The sequence below is a fragment of the Triturus cristatus genome, chromosome 2_2, assembly GCF_964204655.1.
Source record: "Triturus cristatus chromosome 2_2, aTriCri1.1, whole genome shotgun sequence".
NCBI lineage: Eukaryota > Metazoa > Chordata > Amphibia > Caudata > Salamandridae > Triturus > Triturus cristatus.
In genome coordinates this window covers 463,013,623-463,035,106 of record NC_140582.1, presented here as the reverse complement: position 1 = coordinate 463,035,106, position 21,484 = coordinate 463,013,623, and the positions used below count along the sequence as shown (strand labels likewise).

At 45.2% G+C, this 21,484-nt stretch overlaps 1 protein-coding gene across 12 annotated transcripts in view; it reads left to right on the top strand.

Annotated features, from left to right (window-relative positions):
- The window catches only part of BLTP1 (bridge-like lipid transfer protein family member 1), a 1,988,102-nt gene that overhangs the window by 436,933 nt on the left and 1,529,685 nt on the right, over positions 1-21,484 (top strand). For all 12 annotated transcript variants that reach the window (XM_085641559.1, XM_085641555.1, XM_085641564.1 and 9 more), the window contains one exon: positions 871-1,151. In XM_085641559.1, coding sequence (XP_085497685.1) covers positions 871-1,151 — 281 coding nt within the window. The remainder of the gene's footprint in view (positions 1-870; positions 1,152-21,484) is intronic.

Genomic DNA, 21,484 nt, shown 5'->3' with positions numbered 1-21,484 from the left:
ACTCTTTTTTTCTTTGTGTAATTCCCCACTCAGGTTGGCCCCCACCTGCTTAGGCAAAAAAAAAATCATTCAAAGTTTCCTGGGCCAGAGCTCCCTGGGTAGAAGCATTTGGGGGGATGGCAAGTTTAACAGAGAAGATGAAACCTGTGCATTAAAAGTGCTCCCCTCCGCCTTCATTGTCTCCCCTTTTTAGCAGTTCATATTCTTGCAGCCGTCTTGGAGATGCCGTTGCTGTTTTCATTTTGGACGACTGTACCCCCCAGCCACTTCTTAGGAGCTGCATAAGGCTGCAGGGCGTGCTCCTGGCACCCACTAAGTAGCCCGCCCCACAGCGATTTGGCTAGTCGTGCAAACGCCTTCATGCGTAGTCATTTCACCAAGGGGGCCCCGCAAGTATACACAGAAAATGCCAGGACTTCACCCAAGCGCTGGACTCCAGATGCTGCAGAGCCACCATTGAAGAGTGGGGCTGGCACAAGTTGCGGACGAACCAAGCGAGCAGCATTCCATGAAAAGCGGAGGGTGGGCTTTATTCCGTGTAAGCCCTCCTTCGGTGTTCAGTCTGACAGAAAGTTTTCAGCTACAACACAACCAGCGAGCTCCCTTCGTCAGAACGCGGTCAGATACACACTGCCATCTTCCTCAAGCTTAACTCCCCGACTTCTAAAACCAGAATCTCATTGGTGAATTAAGCATTTTGTTCAAAAACTTGATTGAGTTGCTTATTTTTCCCAAAAGAGCCATTTGTGGTGTCAAGTAATCAGTTTCTTAATGGTGTAGTCTATATTTCTGTGCATGCTGGTCTCTGCATTGCCTCTGTAGCATGACTGTGTGATCTGTGACATTTGTCTCTTTTCCACCTTTCTCTAGATGGGTGTAATCCGAGTTGCAAATTGTAACCTTCACAATCAGGCAGTTGGCGAGGGGATCAGCTTAGCTATCCAAGATGTCCAGCTCAAGCAGTACATTGAACAGCTGGATAGCTGCAAAGTGGGTCTCCAGCCTGCAGTGCTGCGGAGGGCGTACTGGCTTGAAGCTGGATCTATCAATCTGGGACTCGTCACCACTGATGTGGCACTTGCTGCCGACCACCCTACCAAACACGAGTCACAGCGGCATTTCTTGGAAACACATGACAACAGAACAAGGAGGTTGGTGAATTTAGCTGCAAATGTTGTTTTGTAGCTATATTTATATGAAAGTTGTATGCATACCACTCTCTCTCTCTCTCTATATATATATATATATATATATATATATATCTCAAAATACGATTGTAATATATCAAATACATCTTATAGATTCTAGCATTCTTCTCATGATGTGCCATGTTAGGAGTTTAAACCGACTTGTTGCTATATATAATGTTGTGCAAACTTAGATAGGGTGCAAAGGACGACTGGGCATTTGTGCGGTGTTGGAATGGAATACAAGATCATGTACATTAAATAAGTTATACACAAATACATTTCACACATTTACATTTCATGTTTGTAGGCACACAAAGTGCTAAATGTGCACAAGTACCGATTTCGCCTTCATCTCTGATCAAAGTAAAACCTAAGAAATCAATTTGTAGCTTAACTTTAACAATATTCCCATTCCGTTCCAATTTCCCTCATTTTATCAAGAGCAGTAATGAAAATACTGTAGCACAAAAGTGCAAAATGCATAAAGAGTACAAGTGCAAAAAGTGCCTTGCGCATAAAGTGCAAAAGCACATGGAAACAATCTATTGCTTAAAGCCTCAATTAAGTCATATCCCCACAGTTATTCCAAACACATAAATGTATTTTAAAACTAGGATTTCTCCAGTTTTTTTCAATTAAAATTTCTCCACTTCCCGACTCACCCTTTCCTGCCTGTACCCCTATCCCATCTACTGCCTCCTTCTCCTCCAATCCCCTTGAGAGGAGATGCCTCCCCCACCCAGGGAGTAAGGGGCACTGCCTCCAGCCACGGGTACCATGGAACTGCATCCAGGCGTCCACCAGGGGAGGGCAACCCTTTAGCCCCATTCAGAAAAACCATACAAACATAGATGAAAAGAGGGGAGGGAGTGTGAAGAAAAAAGCCCTCTGCGGGGTACGATGTTGCATTGCTGATTCTGCTTTGTGTTGCTGTAGCGACATGTCGCTCCTTGTGCCACTAATGTCCTTGAGGGTCTGTGTGATGGTCTCAGTGAATCGTAGTGCTACAGCGTCACCAGACTGAATATCACGTGGCCTTTGGGGTAGCTCAGTCAGAGGCAAACTATCACTAACCATTCTTTCCGTTCTAACTATGTGGGCTTGTTTCCTGATGCCGCAGTTGTATCTGGGGGACTCGATGTAAAGTGTGGCTCTGAATGATAGTTCATGTTCAGCTGTGGTTAGAAAAACTCCCCACCTGCAGGCAGAGACTCCCGATTACCCGGTTCCTTGGCATAGAGGGAGCCTGTGTGGCTTGGGATGTGGCCAACATAGAAATTATGAGCGTTTAGATTGTCGTGAGGGACATCATTATTGAAGTAGGTGATGTAATTCCACTGGAAAGAATTCCTCTTGTGGTGGTGGCGGTCGATGATGAGGCACACACTGAACCTGCTGAAGCAGTGATGACACTTGTCGCGATGCTGTTGGTGCTGCAGTAGTAACACGAGCTTTGCCTTTCATATGAGCTGTTGCTTCCTACCATGAGATTGATGACTTGATGAAGGAACACCCTCCTGCATGTGCACTTTCACCTTTAAAAAACAATTTCCAAATACATGAAAATGTTTTTAAAGATATACTTCATCTTACAAATGACCTTTTAAAAATGATTTTTTATTGTTAATACAACAAAGTATTCAGCATCAAATACACCAGAGCGGCCAAGGGCACCAACAGGAAATCCAGGGTCCAGGTTTTTATTTCCATTGTTCGGCCGGGCACCAACAGGAAATCCAGGGTCCAGGTTTTTATTTCCATTGTTCGGCCAGCCACCCCCGTACGGTCCTATGGTCGCGGGCATCGAAGACATCATATCCCAGGCTTGCTCCAAATGAGACTTATAAGTAATTCAAGCCGCTTGCGTCATAGATATGTTTCGACTTGCACGAAATGTGTTGTCTGTGGCTCAATAAAAACATGTCACAAAGTGAAACAGCTATATTTAAACGTGATAGTAGTGATGTCTCTGTGTGATGTTAAAGCACATTTTCAACTTTTACAGTTTCTTATTCGGTGGCTTTTCGCATAGGTCCTACTTAATGCGTGGCTTCTCAAGGAGAACAATACACTGGAGTGACACTGATGCTAATCTGAGAAACGTTAGTGTGCCAAAAAAGGTTACATTCCATGCATGTTTACATACGTCCTCTCATCACAGGTTCAGTGGAATTTGCTTGGTACTCTTGGACGGTGCACTCACCAGTTTGGGCTGTCCCTACTTCCACCTCACCTTTGATGCTGTCAGTGCACATCATGCCTCTAACTGTGCGCACATTTCCCTCCCATGGCTCGAGTTTCAGTTCCTTGATGGGCCTCACTCGCTGCAATATTTTCCTCCCCTTCCTTGCTAAGCAGATTATATACTTTTCTGTTTACATCATTGCATCTTTTTTTGTATAGCCTTCCACTGTACTTTGCGGAGTAGAAACAGTAAGCTCCCTATCACAAAATGTGTGTTTTCTTTCTTCAGTCACTAGCCATGCTAAAAGAAAATTGTAGGATACCCTTTTGGAACTCTTTCCTATCAAGCGGAGGGCACTGGATTGCAGTTGCGATGCAAACCGGGTTCTCAGTGTAACAAAATGGAGGCCAGGGTGAAATCACCTTGTTTGTTGGGAAGAGCTCCTTATTCGTATTCTACCTCACTGTTCACAGATGGAAACGGGAAATGGTTAGAACCTTCTATTTCTGCCATGTGATGTGAGTTTCCTTATAGGACAACTTGCAATGTTTGTACATATGGAAATACCACATGTAATTATTCTGCACCCATTTACTTGATAAATGTAATTATGCTGTAGTCTTAAAAATGCGTAATAATGTCTCACAGACGTGATGTTTAGACGCAGATTCGGTTTTACCAGGTACTTTACCACCCTCTATAATGCTGCATCCAGTGATCAAATTACACATAATCGGGGACTAAGATGGACATTCCACAGACCTGGGGAAAAGTTGAGTGCGGTTCAGAACAACTCTAGGCAGTCCTAGTTCCTCACCATGTCTGAGTTGGAAAGGTCTGCTTAAATAACATGCTCCTGCATCCTAAAGCCGTTGATCCACTCCTGGGAACCAGCTTCTTGGCTTAGGTCCAGGACAGAGTAATAGGATTGTATGGATCCCACGTGATGCGAACCAAGGAGGTATCTGACTCTGCAACTTTCATGAACCATTTTCATTAGAGAAAAGACTGAGCTATGGCGCCCAGGCCTCTTGTCTGCGTGCACCCTCCCGTTCCTTCCACCACATAGTTATAAAGGTGATATCACACAATTTTTAAAGTAGTGTTTTGGGGCCCCTTGCGGGGCCAATTCTATATGTTGCCCACATAGGCCACCACGTCTGTGTATATATATATCCGGGCCTTCGTCAGGACGCCACTGCAGCTTGCCCCACAGATTGACCCTGCCAGTGTTGCTAATGACACTACCAACACAACTACTAACCATCACACTCTTATAAGTGTGACAATTCCGACTATTCCAAGCCCCCAGAGCTATAAGAATGACCTGGGAAGCAGGTATTAGACATTTTTACTGTATATTTAATTAATCAGCAACTGTTGTTGTGTTCATCTTAAAATTAGCTAAACATCGCCATCATTTGGCAGCGATAGTAAGTGTCGGTGCCGTGCACCGGAAGCCACCATCTCAAATTATACTCTACGGGAGTCCCTCTCAGCAGTGGCAAGTAAATCAGTCAGTGTTGATTTCGCCAGGCATGTGTCTAACCTTTCGGCTATCATGGGCTCCTGTTGCACCCAGGATTGACCATCACCATAGATTTTTTTTATTTTTTAACATACTTTATTGAAACACCTCAGCCATGGAAAAACAGGGCATTTGCGATACATACGCTGTTTTGTTTTTGTTGTTCTCATCTTATATAATATACATATTTGAACAGAGAATAATTACTGGTTTACAAATGTAAGTCGTCAGTCGCCCGCCTTGCGGTATTGGAGATAATTTCACATAAGCTGCCAAAAACGTGACATCAAGATCAATAATAACAAGCATCTTTACGTTCAAACTAACTCTAATTTACTAACTAATCCCAACCCCCCTCCCGGCCCTCCCCACTTTCTGGTCTGTTGCTCCTGAGTCATATGTTCGTCTAATATGGTATTACCCTGGTATCATGTGGAAATATGGATTTTTATGATCAGTTATGTCCCCTATCTTGGACCCCAACGGTTTCATGTATAAATCACAAGTACATGTATGTTCCCTCCAGTTCCAGTTATGAAGACGCAAACACATGTGCGTCCACCGTCAATATGTCCTCTTTCAGACCCGCCATGAATGGGCCGGATATCCTATTCCTAAGTATGAAAGGCCACCGGCTTTATATGGTTCATTTATCCCATTTTACAGTCCAGGCGAGTAGGCCCTGATTCTGCCATTAAGCCTTTTCCTGCCTTCTGCCTCTGAAAACTCCAGTCTGAGCTCGCATCTGTATCCATGAACTTTGTCCTACTCCCTGCGCGGCTAACGGTGCCTAACTCGGCCTGTCTGCCTGCCAAAAACTGTATCTCACCTTCAAGATTATCTGCTCTGCTCCGCTCCTCATCCGATGCATTCCTGTCTAACAGTTTAGGTAAACATTCCTCCAGCTACCGTGCAAAGAGGCCAGGCCTCGCTGTCCTCATGCAAGTAATTCATAGCCCTGTTACCATGGAATATTCCTACCCCCTCGCATCTAGTGTAGACACTTAGACGCTTGTACACGCACTAACAGTCAGTATAGTCAGTATAGAATAAGATTCTATCCTAAGAGACCTCTCTTTTTGGATAACACAGTTCTTTAAACATAGGATGTAAGATATGATTTAGGATTAGGTTGACATAACCCCAGACTTCTGTCTCCACATGTAGAGCTAAATGTCAAGTCCCATTCTCCCCCTAGTTGCACGTCAATCACACGTCATGCTGCTGCGCGCGCATCTCTGCCAAGTATTTTTGCTGACATTGCGAAATTCTTTCATGGAACCACCCATTTGTGACATCATACCTAATGACGTTCTTTAGTTACGCCTAGTTACACCCATTTTAGTTACGCATGTATGTTTTTATCTCTGTTATCAACTGTTACGCCTCCTGCATCTGTTTCACTGTAATGCCTCTTCTATAAAAATGATTACCTGTCAATAAAGTATTGTCCTTCACTTCCTGAACCTTCGTGGTGATGGAATATGAAGCCCACAAATTCGAATTGTGTTTTGGAATAAAGCCCGTTCCGAACCTCTAATACCACGGATTCTGCCTCTTATTTTATTGAGCTATTCTTATTAATTTTCCGCATCAAATTAAGTACCGGTAATTAAATTATTTACCACATATATGGCGCCCGAATAGGGACACTTTCTCATCTCACGCGCCGGAGGTGCGTTGCAGGCCCGGTCTCCTGCCACAGCTGGACGGACAACAACGCGTACCCACAGGATTTCCTGTATCTCCCTCCTGCCGAGCGGGGGTAACTGAGGCTGCGATCAACACCCAGACGAGGCGGTGAGAAGTGCGAAGTATCCCGACCAGAGCCTAGCTGAGAGAGCAAGATCCGAGGTATACAGGGGCCCACCAGGTTCCGAAGTTCCGAAGTTTCGAGTCGAGTCCAGTCCGGTCCAAGTCCAGTTCAGTTCAGTTCCGAGGCCTTCCGTTCCGAGCTACCCGGTGAGTACCATTGCCGGGGAGGCGTTCTGACGTGCACATAGGTTGTGCCGGTCAAGACGGGTTTGGGTACACAAATCCGGTCTGCACTGTTTCAGCAGTGTATCTGTACTGTTTAGCAGTATATCAAGTATGTCTAGTATATAATTCAGAATTACCTAGTTAGTGCCGAGTATTATGCTTAGTGACTAGTTCCCTAAATGGCCATCATTGTTGTTCATTAAATGTTAAATGTTAAATGTTAAAATGTTTTAAATACGTTCTGCATATTGTGGTGTGAATGACTGTTCATTATTGTGTTTTGTTGTATTAACGTGTTCAAAATTAGGTATCAGATCAGTTCTCAATATGCCGCTCTTTTCGAAATTAAGACAGATCAAAACTAGAAAAGGGGTACTCGAAGAAGCTGTTCCCATTCCTCCTAGGGACACTCCAGGGTACTTCATGTATCATAAACATGGCCTAGACGCCATATTATTTCTTGATTTATGGGTAGACTACACCAAGGAATTACCAGAAAGTCAGAGGTGGCCCGCAGCTGGGACCTGGGATGCAGATTGCATCATGAAAGTAGAGGAAGAATTATGGAAATAGAAAGCTAGACAATCACAGAAAGATGCCATTGAATTATGGCGTAAAGAATCATATAGACGTACAGAAAAAGCACTCAGACAGGAAGAGAAAAGTAAGGAGAATTCAAATAAAGTCCGAGAAAATCTATTAATTGAAGAAGGTACCCGAGCAAAATCAGAACAAGCAGACAGACAAAGAAATGCCCTTATGAATGGTATGTATCCTCTTCTGGCCGAAGGGTTACCTAAGGCTACTCCGGAGATACCAAAAGACTTGCCACCTCCATTGTTTCCGATAAAAGCACATCCCAAAGGGCATCCCAGAACCGCAGAAGATGTTTTCCTTTCCTCTTATTTAGACGACGCAGCTCCCGAGTATGCTAATACTGCACCACATAGACCGCCTGCCGAGGGGGTTCAACGCCAAGACCCTCCGTCTGTACCTCCGCAACAACAAATTCCGACACAAGTTCCGGCAAGCACATCTGTTTCTACAGCTGTACCCACACCTATGGTTGCTATATCACGTTCAACGAATCCTTTCACATCCAGCACCCCAGGCGGTGCTACAGGAGGTACAGCAAACATTTTTTCCACGCCACCCAGAGTAAATAAACTTTCCTTTCAAGAATTAGCCCACCAACGTACGCCCAAACTAGTAACTCCCGACATGCTTAAGGAACTTCTAGTAGATTGTAGATATGACCCTGTGCCCGGCAAAGAGGACGAAATGCTGCTGGCATCATTACGTATCCGACGAGCTGCAATATATTTAGGGAGGCTACCAGGAATGACTACACATTTAGAAAACATATATCACTTTGTCCAGTCAGGACGAGATTCTGAAAGTATTAATAGAGCCATGGAGTACCAGAAAGTGGAAATACAGGGGGAACTGTTACGTTTCCTCATAAATTGTGTGATCAGAAATCAAGACCGACCAGGGGTAAATCCGGAAGAAATGCGAATTCTTACCACATGGAGTCGGAATATATCAGAGGGGAGACATAATAAACTATTAAGTATAGTAGCTATGTGTCGAAAGATCCGCAAAGAAGTAGAACGAATACACGAAGAAAGATTAGCGGTAGACCAGCCTGAACAAAACGAGGAGGAAGAATTAGAACTGCCCACAGGACAGTTAGAAACCATGGCCTATGTAGGTAGAGGGAGATCTTGTAATAATACTAGATGCTTTACTGATCCGATACGTCCGATACGTCCAGATAATAACAGAAATTTCCAAACACCTATAATAAATATAAGGTCCCCCGAACATTCGTTCCAAGCCGCTGACAAATTACTCCGAGAACGAAGGGGTTATCATATACTCGATTCTATGGACGAACAAGAATTAGCCAGGTCAGCCGTTCACTGGGTTGACAGTCCCGGAAAATATAGTGATGATACACTAGCGCACACGTTTTTGAACCTCACCCCAGATGAACAGCGTTTAGCTGGTATCTACATGATTCAACAACTCCTTATATTATATAAAAGCCAACACTCCGATCCTGGTCCCCTACCTGATATATTGACTGAATTACGAATAAATGGAGAGGTTCAGGTACTGAGTTAATTAGAGAAATACTAGAATCCAGAAAGCAGTACATTCTTTTTGTATGCCCCGAACATGTCTCACTGCCTATCAAGGAAAGAACGACGTATTATATGGATAGACAGAATCCCTTACGCGAAGTGCACCCGATAAAAGGTGATGACAATCAGTTTAAACGTGTGTTTGTATACACACCCATATCTAAAATGGAACTATTAGAAATGAAGAAAGTGGTACCCAGTCATGACAAAGACCCAGCGGGTTTCCACCGTGAAATTAAAGACATGTTGCTCATGGGAGAGTATACCTATCCCGACATTATGAAAATATTAAAGGTATTAATGCCTGCGGGCATTTACGAAAAACTCAAAGAAAAGGATTGGGAGGTGGGAGACCAAAAGATAGATTGGACAGCATTAGAAAACGAAGAAACAGCTCGAGGTCCAGGTTTAGGGCTCGGGGAAAAGACCAGAATACTACCAGGTTTATTAGTACAGGTACTGCCACGTTTATTAACTACGAAAAAGGAAGACTGGGGTGCAATCTCAGCCTGTAAACAAAAGCAAGATGAAGACACTAGTGATTTCTATGCCCGATTCGAAAAATGTTTTGGTATAAATAGTGGAATAAAAACAAGTAGCGAATCGTATCCACATCTGTTTGTGACAAAATTAGTTGAAAATGCCTTGCCCCAAGTTAAGAATAGAGTATTAAAATTCGAGAGTACCTGGCAAGGTAACACTCCGTCACAAATGTTACAAATGCTACAGTACCATCACAATAGAATTAGAGAGGAACAAGAACATGAACAAAGACGCATGAAAGACACGAAAATGAAAATGCTAGTTGCCCAGACAGTTCCAGCTGACGGTCATAAAAAGGGTATGACACAGTCCAGTGTTTCAGCAGGTCCTGTAAAAGGGACATGCAACTATTGTAAACAGCCAGGTCATTATGTACACGATTGTCCAGTTTTAAAACATAATATCGCCATAGGTAATACAAAAGAAAGACCACGGCCACTTAGACAGGATCAGAACGAACAAGGAGCCCCGCAGCGTGCACAGTCCATGCAGGCTCCGCAACAATCTATGCCAGCTCCACCACCGCAGCCTATTGCTGCCACACAAACAACGACACAACAGATGTACCAGACCGCACAGTATGACTATCCTAATTATCAACGATACTCATGAAACAGCCTAGAGAGGGAAGTTGGCTTACCCCTTATCGAGGTCCCTGTAGATCAAGAAGGACCTTATGTACACAGTGAACTATTAGGCCAAGATAGAAAATTTTTACTTGATACAGGGGCAAGCCGAACAACCATAAAACGTAGTGAAGTTCCAGGGGCACCCCTCTCAGGCTCACAGAATATTTCCCTTGGCTTTTCGGGAAAACCTATCATTAACGAAGTATCACAGCCTCTTCCCCTTACGATTGGTCCCTTGACACGAACTACAGATTTATTGCTTACTAAATCATGTCCAGAAAACCTGTTAGGTATAAAAACATTGAAAGCTCTAGGAGCTATAATATGTTGTTCTCCGGAAGGAGTAAGATTGTTTTTACGCGATTTCAAAGGGCACTATGTGTCCCGAGACATGGATCACCGACTGCAGACTTTACCCACACATTTATGGGCACAAGGCCCTACAGATGTTGGTTGCATGAACATTACACCATATCGAGTCACACTAAAGACAGGAGTGGTACTACCACGAATGCGACAATACAAGTTACCCCCAGATGCTATAATGGCTTTACTGCAAATCATTGACAAGCTTATTACCCAAGGAGTGGTTGTGGAAACCGACTCCAATGTATGTAATTCCCCGATAATTCCGATTCTTAAACGAACTGATCCAAAAGCCCCGCCAGTATATCGATTGGTTATTGATCTGCGCGAATTAAATAAATGTATTGTACCACAATACCCCGTAGTCCCAGACATTTCTTCATTACTGACAGCCATTGATTCCGAAGCAACATTCTTTACTGTAATTGATCTCAAGAATGCCTTTTTCAGCGTCCCAATAGATCCGGAAAGCCAATACTTGTTCGGATTTAGTTTAAATGGACGAAGCTTTAAATTCACACGCGCACCTCAAGGATTCACAGAAAGCCCCAGCATCTATAGCCAAGCATTGAAACGAGAACTTGACAGTATCCACATGCCAGTCAACACTGCCCTGCTTCAATATGTCGATGATCTGCTGATCACCGCTAGAAGCGAACCTGAATGTGAAAAAGCCTCACTGACGGTTTTACAATTTTTGGCCGAAAAGGGGCACAAGGTGTCCCCTTCTAAGCTGCAATTCTGTGTCCAGCGAGTTGTTTACCTTGGGCACTCGCTGTCCAAGGAGGGAAGGCAGCTTACGTCAGATCGCATCCAGTTAATTGCTAACATGTCAATACCCAAGACACAAAAGGAGGTACGGGCTTTTATAGGCCTCACTTCATATTGTAGGCAGTGGATCCCTCAGTATGCATTTCTAGCAAAACCACTCATTCAGTTGACAACACAGGAGGCAGCCACATCGACTGTCCTCCCTTGGACTCAGGAACATACACAAGCTTTTGAAAGCCTAAAGAAAGCTTTATGTCAAGCACCTGTTTTAGCAACACCATGTTACAATAAACAGTTTACACTCTTTGTTACAGAACGCGAAGGTACTGCCTTGTCAGTACTCACTCAGGAACAAGCAGGATCACACAAACCATGTGCTTATTTTTCTAGTACATTAGATCCCGTAGCTCAGGCTCTGCCTGCGTGCCTGAAATCAGTGGCAGCAACAGCTTTAGCAATCAGACAAAGCGATGCCATAGTGTTAGGACATCCATTGACAGTACAAGTACCACACGCAGTAGAGGTTCTTGTGAACCGAACGCAAACACAACACTTGACTATAGCAAGACTCACCGGTTACGAATTAACATTGTTTCAGCCACACATTCATGTCTTATTAGATGCAATACATCTACCCACTGCAATATCAATTATGAAATGTAAAGCTCATACGAAAGTCACTGATATCATTTCCCAAGGCAATGATCTAGCTGACAGAACAGCTAAACAGACTGCTCAAACTCACACATCTGACATGACAAAGACAATAGTTCCGACACCAACACATTGCATGATGGTTAAGGATCCCGCTCTTGATGTAATTGACATACAGACACATGCTACACCAGATGAAATAAAGAAATGGACTGAATTAGGAGGGATCCAAACGGATCAAGGATGCATGACGAAGGAAAAATCTGTATGGTTCCTTCCTGATTCTATGGTTCAAGTTATCATTCATACAATACATAGTCCAGCACACTTAGGAGAAAAAGCTATGCTAGACAGCATTCAACACATTTGGTTCAACAAACATTTACGAGCAGCAGCTAAACAAAAAGTTCGTACCTGTATGATCTGTTGTCAGTTCAACCCAGGTAAAAGCATTCCCGTAGAACAGGGTGGATTTCAGCCTCCTGATCACCCTTTTGAAGTCCTCCAGATGGATTATATCCAGATGGAACGATGTCGAGGATTCAAATATGTTCTTGTAGTTGTCTGTGCTCTTTCCCGTTGGACAGAAGCATACCCGGTCTCAGATTACACTGCCCCGACTACTGCCAAACAGTTGGTTCGAGAATTCTTCCCACGGTACGGTCTACCACGTGTTGTCTACTCAGATAACGGCCAGCCGTTCTCATCCGAACTAATGAAACACGTTTCACTTTTGTTAGGCTATCAATGGAGATTTCACTGTGTCCGACACCCCGAGGCAGCAGGTCTCGTGGAACGACCTAATCAAACTCTGAAAATTAGATTGTCCAAAATATGTAGGGAGAAAGGTGTCGATTGGGTAGTAGCTTTACCAGTTGCACTCTTTTACATGAGAATGGTAGCGCACTCTCGAACAGGGCTATCCCCTTATGAGGTGATCTTCGGTAGACCACCAAATATGTGGGGGACGCCTATACCACGCAAAATAACTGATGTTGACTGTAATATGCTGACAGATTACCTGGCTTCCTTGATGTCTGCACTACAATCTTGTCGTTCACAGGTAGCTGCAGCCTTTCCCGACAACACCGAGGTGAAACCCCATGACGTAGTTCCCGGGGACCTGGTGTTAGTGCGAAATTTTGACCGGAAGACTCAGCTGGATCCTAGGTGGAAATCGCCTCAACTTGTACTGCTCACCACGAGGACAGCCGTGAAGATCGAAGGTCGCAAAGGTTGGATACATTCAAGTCATATCAAGAAATTTCATGGACTACCGTCTGATGTAAACGATACACCTCGCGTGTCTTCACCGATTGACTCAAAGCTTCCTTTGGTTGAACTAAGCGATAAGGAACTATACAAACTAAAACTACGGTCTAATAGGTCAGACAATTTGATTGTTTAAGTCCTCTCCAAGGTGAATCGGTCGAATTTGTCTCTGACATGTATCCCCTAGACCTGAATAGAGAAAGAAACCGAAAGATGCAGTTGAAACAACATGCGTACTGTAAATCACTGCGTAGCCATTGCACAGTGACGTTATTAATTTTGTTTTTCTTAAGTCTTTTAATAATAGCTGCAAGTATATTGTTGCACATATATTATCCTATTTCTAAACATGTTTACAATGTTACTGCTGAACATTCTTTTAGTGAATTACCACCGCATGAGTTGTCCTATAGATTTGCGCTACGCAATAACACTTTTATTAGTATGTTACATCATTCCCATCAGACTAGCAATGCTACAAATTGTTGGATATGTGGCCGACTCCCTCCCTATCAGAACTATAAGGGAATTCTGCCTCTCTTTCCATATCCGTTCACACACAATGGCTCCTGTGGAGCATGGTTTAGTTTAATTAATTCCCTAGATTCGAATTCTGCAGTTTATCAAGACAACTGGGTATGGGGAAACCTGAACTTAGTTTTGCTTAAAGTCTGCTACCCTAACAAGGAGGGACTTCCCAAAAGAACAGGAACTGATCTAGAAAATGAAGTATACGGATTAGGTAATTTCACGCTTAATCTCATGATCCTGAATGTTGAATCCGAAGCTGCACCAATTTTGCCCGCTATGTCAGTATTTCCAGTTAAAGGTGAATTGTGTGTAAGAAAGAATGGTTCCGTACATATGGGCCATAGTAGATGCACCACTGTAATAGAATTCAGTGATCAAGGCAAATCTACATTTAGAGCTTCTCGCCATTCCTACTTCGTATGTGGTCAGACTGCATATACACGTTTGCCTCTAGATTGGGATGGTACCTGTTACATCGGATTCCTTTTGCCACCTGTTTTCCTAGCTCCTCCTGATTATCACAGAAATACTCATTTAGTACACAATAGACAGCAGAGAGATCTCCCAATCGTCGATTATACTGAAACAGCATGGGAAAAATACACAGATTTCAATAAAGGTTTCTTCCCCTATATAGGAACAGTTACCAATAGTAAGTTGATACGTAGATTAACCAGAACCCTTGAAGCAGTAGTGAACGAAACTATTTCCGCCTTAGGCAATTTAACAGAAGAGCAGTCTGCTATGTGGATTGTTGTGCTTCAAAATCGTCTTGTCCTTGACGTCATCCTGGCCGATAGGGGCGGAGCTTGTAGGGTCATCGGATCAAGTTGTTGCATTTTCATACCAGAAAATTCGCCGTCTGTATATAAAGCCATAACTCGCCTTCATAAGATTGTAAGCCAGATACACCAGAATCCAGGCACCTGGACTTGGTCCGGTTGGTTTTGGAGTGTACTGTCAGCCTGGGGATGGAGGGTCCTATCCTTCCTAGGTATTGGCTTTCTCATATTATTCAGTTGCTGCTTATGCCTACAATGTGGACCAGCGATTTGTGGTCTGTGTGCCACATCGTGTATTCCACCACCAAGTTTTCATTCATCCCGGAAGAAGAAAGAAGAACAAATGATGTTATATGAACAGATCAACGGATTGATGAAGATTGATATCTCTTAAGGGCAAGTAGGGGACAAGGAGGGAATGTGGAAATATGGATTTTCATGATCAGTTATGTCCCCTATCTTGGACCCCAACGGTTTCATGTATAAATCACAAGTACATGTATGTTCCCTCCAGTTCCAGTTATGAAGACGCAAACACATGTGCGTCCACCGTCAATATGTCCTCTTTCAGACCCGCCATGAATGGGCCGGATATCCTATTCCTAAGTATGAAAGGCCACCGGCTTTATATGGTTCATTTATCCCATTTTACAGTCCAGGCGAGTAGGCCCTGATTCTGCCATTAAGCCTTTTCCTGCCTTCTGCCTCTGAAAACTCCAGTCTGAGCTCGCATCTGTATCCATGAACTTTGTCCTACTCCCTGCGCGGCTAACGGTGCCTAACTCGGCCTGTCTGCCTGCCAAAAACTGTATCTCACCTTCAAGATTATCTGCTCTGCTCCGCTCCTCATCCGATGCATTCCTGTCTAACAGTTTAGGTAAACATTCCTCCAGCTACCGTGCAAAGAGGCCAGGCCTCGCTGTCCTCATGCAAGTAATTCATAGCCCTGTTACCATGGAATATTCCTACCCCCTCGCATCTAGTGTAGACACTTAGACGCTTGTACACGCACTAACAGTCAGTATAGTCAGTATAGAATAAGATTCTATCCTAAGAGACCTCTCTTTTTGGATAACACAGTTCTTTAAACATAGGATGTAAGATATGATTTAGGATTAGGTTGACATAACCCCAGACTTCTGTCTCCACATGTAGAGCTAAATGTCAAGTCCCATTCTCCCCCTAGTTGCACGTCAATCACACGTCATGCTGCTGCGCGCGCATCTCTGCCAAGTATTTTTGCTGACATTGCGAAATTCTTTCATGGAACCACCCATTTGTGACATCATACCTAATGACGTTCTTTAGTTACGCCTAGTTACACCCATTTTAGTTACGCATGTATGTTTTTATCTCTGTTATCAACTGTTACGCCTCCTGCATCTGTTTCACTGTAATGCCTCTTCTATAAAAATGATTACCTGTCAATAAAGTATTGTCCTTCACTTCCTGAACCTTCGTGGTGATGGAATATGAAGCCCACAAATTCGAATTGTGTTTTGGAATAAAGCCCGTTCCGAACCTCTAATACCACGGATTCTGCCTCTTATTTTATTGAGCTATTCTTATTAATTTTCCGCATCAAATTAAGTACCGGTAATTAAATTATTTACCACACTGTCTAAGATCCATGGTGTGTGGTCTGGGGGGAACTAGCAGTATGTCCATGAGGACTGTCAGGAGATTATTGTGTGGGATTGCGCTGTGTAGGGATTAGGTCTAATTGCTTGAATTTCTTCCAGCATAACGTCCCACTCCATGGAGATAGGCAGTTTCCGCAACCCCCTCGCCTCTTCTCAGTGCAGCACCGCGCTCTCAGCACCCCCCACATTCTATCCTGTCATCCTGCCAGCTAGACAATGTTGGGCAACTAGGGAATTTCCATCTCATAGTGAGGGCCCTAATGGCTAGTAGAAGGACAAGGTCCAGGAAACGTCGGTGGACCTTTTGTTTTTTGTTATGTTTACGGAGCCCCGTAAGACATTCTAGCGCTTTGTCTTGAACTGTCATATGTGTGACTATGCCTAGGTAATGTCAAACACCAATCCAATAATCTAGTATACACGGGCAAGTCCATAGCATGTGGATAAAGTCTGCTTCGTCACCTTTACAACAGGGGCAGCAGTGCTGGGCCTCTGGGAACATCCGATGTATTCTTTGCGGGGTGAGGTAGGATCTATGTAGGACCATTGTATGGATGAATTTCAGTTTAACTTTGCGGGACACTTTCTTAGGATGTTCTAGCATGCTTTTCCATGCTCTGTAAGTTCTACACCTGCGTCCTCTGTCCATTTTGTCCTAAGGGTTGCGAGTGTTGTTCCAGCATGCACCCTGATTCCGGTATACAGCCATTTAATAAGGTGTCCCCCCGGTCCCCATATAATATAATAAGTGTGCAAATTCATGGTGTGGGGATTCCCTGCGTTGTGGTGCCCAAGTGTTCTTAATATAATGTGATACTGTTGCGTGTAATAAGTACTGGTGTTCAGGCGCGCCAGTAATCTGTACAAATGTGTCATGCTCTATGAGGTTGCCATCGGCAAAGAAAGCACCCACCTCCTCCACCCCTGCCTCCATCCAGGCTCGTGTTCTAGCCCTCGTAAGCCTACCCCCGGGAGCGGGAATACCCACTAAGGGAATATTTGCTGCGTAAGGGGTTATGTCTGATGTATATAACAGTGCTTTCTTCCAGCATTGCAGCGCGATCTTCAACAACGGCGGTCCCTCTGAGGGAATTTTTGCTTCGGGCAAGATCAGGGAATGTAGTGTACCCCAGTCTATATCTCTCGGCGTAATCTCGATTTCAGGTAGATGCCTCCCCGCTGTCCAGTATGATAGCCATTGGAATTGGCAGGCATAATAGTATACCCTGAAGTCAGGGACCCCTAATCCTCCCTTACTGGATTCCAGTTGGAGTTTCTGAAGGCTCACTCTTCGGCGACCTGCACCCCATATAAGCTCCACCAAGATAGTGTTCAAGGTGCGGAAAATGGATTGGGGAACCACAATGGGTAGGTCCAGCGCGAACGTTATTCATGCAGCGCTTGTTTTGTGGCAGTGTTTGTTTTTTAACCACTCGTTTTTTAACATTTCTTTAGGAATACTTTTTTAGTTTTATTTTGGGTCCTACCTGCTTGGCCACGCATACCCCCACCTCTGCCATCATACCTGCACGATAATTGGGCTATTTCACCGCGTTTTGCGGATCCTTCGCCCCTGACTCGTGGCGGCCATCTTGGGTGAGTGGGTCCCAGCGCGCCAGTAAGTCCTCTCTCCGCTTTGGTTGGAGACTATTTAGGCAGCCATGCTTACGCGTAGCGGTCACGCGCAGCGGTCACGCCGGACTGACGCCGGAGTTACGCCAGAGTTCAGCCCGTCTGTGCCCGTCCGGGCACGGACGGGCTCAGGGCTGGCCGCTATGCCCGTTCCTGGGGAACCGGGCCACACTCGTATTGGGTACAAGAGGGAAGAACTTATGTCCTGGCGGCTCACGAATCAAGTACCGTGTAGGTATGTCAATGAGGGTGATCTACCGTTCCTGCCATGTGGGACATGTAGTGGGGGTCGGTGTATGTCCGATGATAATTCTTTGCTCTCTATAGCTTTGCTGAATTGCCGGTCTGTACCTAGTCATGCCATAGAAATTAATTCCTTGATTTTGGACCATAAGTTAGATGTGTTATTTTTAACCGAGACCTGGATCTCTTCTTGCTCGGGCCCTGACATAGTCACAGCTCTCCCTTTTGGTTTCCTGATGGCACATTTGGATAGGCCTGTGAGGAGGGGAGGAGGGATTGCTATCCTTTATAGGGACTCTTTAGTCTGTAAGGTACAGGATGGAGGGATGAGTGACTGTGAGAGCTGCCAGTTCTCTCTTCGACTTTCACCCACGGCGTCTCTGACAGGCTTTTTGATTTATCGTCCCCCTGGGCCCATGGGAAATTTTCTTAATTCCTTCTTGGAATCAGCTGCCCTTCTTGCCTCTTCCACTGGCAATTTCATCGCCTTGGGAGATTTTAACATCCACTTTGAGGATCCTCACAACCCCGTGGGAGTAGATTTACTAAGTGATCTTCAAGTTTTGGGGATTAACTTGGTTAATTTCGGTGCCACTCACAGGAAGGGCCACTTGTTGGATCCGATATTCTCGAACTCGGCCTGCCTTAAAGCCTTTCCAGCGCTGCCCCTGCCTTGGACGGACCATTTCATGGTGTCCGCCCAGTGGCAGCTTGATATCCCAGTTACATCTGCTCCCAGGGTATACACGGTGGAAAGAGCCTGGTCGAGACTCTCAGTTGATACCTGGGCGGTCCATCTGGAGGAGTCCCGGCCTCCCCTTGGGTCCAATCCATTAGTCGCTGATGAGAGGCTAAACATCTGGCTGACCAACTCGCTTGATATTCTCCTCCCCAAGAAGAAACAACTTTCTATGGGTAAGAGAGTGGGTTCGGCGCCCTGGTACACATCAGAGTTGAGAACTTTGAGAAGGGGTTGCAAGAGATTGGAACGGTCCTGGAGGAAAGACTGGAGTGAGGCAACCCGGAGAGAATACCGGGCGGCTCTTAGCACTTACAAATCTGCTATTCGGGCAGCTAAATCTGTATTCTTTGAGGAGAGAATAGGCTCGGCGGCCAACTCCTCAAGAGTCGTTTAGGGTCATCAAAGAACTTCTAAAAGCTCCCGAACCTCAAGTCTTCCACGCTGACCCTCTTGGAAAATGTTCCGAACTTGCCTCCTTCTTTAAAACCAAAATAGATAATATTCTATTATCACTCCCTCGGTTGAACGTGGAGAATTCCTCTGATAGTAAGTTTGAGTCTCTGTCCAGGGTGCGGACAGCGGAGTTGGCCTCTTTTGGGCCTGTCACTGTGGAAGAAGTTCTCACAGTTTTGACGACCATGAAAAGTGGCTCGCCTAAAGACCCTGCACCAATGAAATATCTTAAGCAGGTAGCCTCTACCATCGGTGGTCCAGTGACGGATCTGATAAATCTATCTTTTGCCCATGGAGTGGTGCCCCCGAGTTGGAAGGGAGCTGTTGTCAAGGCTCTCTTGAAGAAGCCTAACCTGGACCCCGCTGACCTTGCCAGCTTTAGGCCTATCTCGCTGCTCCCAGGCATTAGCAAGGTAGCGGAGAAACTGGTGAATCAGCGCCTCTCGGGCTTCCTGGAGTCCAATTCCCTTCTGGGTGATTCTCAAACAGGTTTCCGCCCCGGTCAGGGGACCGATACTGCCCTGTTGGCAGTCGTGGAGAATGCCAGGAGCATTCTGGATACAGGGGGATCAGTGGCAGTGATCCTCCTCGACCTCAGTGCGGCATTTGACACTGTGGACCATCAAGTGCTTCTCCAACGACTGTCGGGGGTGGGGGTCTCTGGGCTGGCCCTGAAGTGGTTCTCTTCCTTTTTGGATGGCCGAACGTTTGAGGTGTGGGAAGGCCATATGAAATCTCCATCGGTTCCTCTCCAGTGTGGTGTGCCACAGGGCTCTTCGTTGAGCCCTACTTTATTTAACATCTATATGGCCCCCCTGGAGAATGAGATACTGCCCCTGGGTGTCAAGATTATCAGCTATGCTGATGATACTCAGCTGGTGGTAGGCCTCCCCCAGTCACCTTACCATCCCGATCAGCTGCATACGTGTCTGGATAAGATCTACACGTGGATGTGTAGCTCAGCTCTCAAGCTTAACGGCTCCAAAACGGAATTGATGATATTGGGGAACTCCCCTCCTACCCTGTTTCCGGGTAGCTGGCCTAGTTGCCTGGGAGCGGCTCCCACCCCCAAACAGGAGATCAAGAGTTTGGGGGTGTGGTTGGAGCAGGACCTTACCTTTAAGACTCACGCTAAAAAGACCGCAGGCGTGTGTTTTGGTCTGCTCCGTTCGGCCAGGAAGATTTTACCTCTCCTCCCAGTGGTCTACAGGAGGTTACTTATTCAGGGGCTTATTATCTCTCGGCTGGACTTCAGTAATGTGCTGTTTCTGGGAGCCCCAGAGTCCACCTTAAACAAATTACAGCAAGTGCAGAATGCGGCCGCCAGGCTCCTGATGGATCTCCCCAGGCGTCAGTCTGCTCGACCTGCGCTGAAGGCGTTGCACTGGCTTCCCGTTAGGGAGAGGGTGAAATTTAAGGCACTCTGCATGGCCCATAAAATCTTGCAGGGGAAAGGCCCTCCCATCCTACGGGATATGGTGCAACCCTATAAAGCCTCTCGCTCCCTTCGATCGGACCATCAACATCTGCTGCAGGTCACGAGAGTAAGGAAGGCAAGATCTGGGGGCAGAAGATTCTCCATCAATGTGGCCACTCTGTGGAACTCCCTTCCACTTTACCTACGTCTGGAATCAAGTTTCTTGCGTTTCCGCAAGTTGTTAAAAACTCACCTGTTTCCTGCCTAACTTCTGGTGCCTCATGTTATGACGTCTCTCTTTCTGGATGAGCGCGGGGATGCCCAAGGGTAACCAGGCGCGTTATAAAACTCATTAATAATAATAATAATAATAATAATAATAATAACAAAGTAATATAATAACCGCGGGAGTACTATTTTTTTTTTTTTGTGACCAAAAAAAACCTTTATTCAGCATAGGATAACAGTACACAGCATAATGCCTACAACCACAAGTGGCCGGCAGCGTGTTATAAAAATGAAAGGCAGTGGTGTACACAGCGGTTTGCCTACAACCCAGTAACGTTACAGTAATCACAGATATGTACTATGATGGCCCAAAGGGGACTGCAGCATCAACAACTGAACAAAACAACCGAAATAAACCCCGTCTCACCAGCCTCACAGTGAGAGTACGCAAAAAGGAAAGTCAACACTTCGCAGCGCCTCATTAAGTGTTCAGAGTGCTAAAGCCCAGTCTCAGCTGTGGGGGGAAGGGGGGGGCAGGCTCGCCC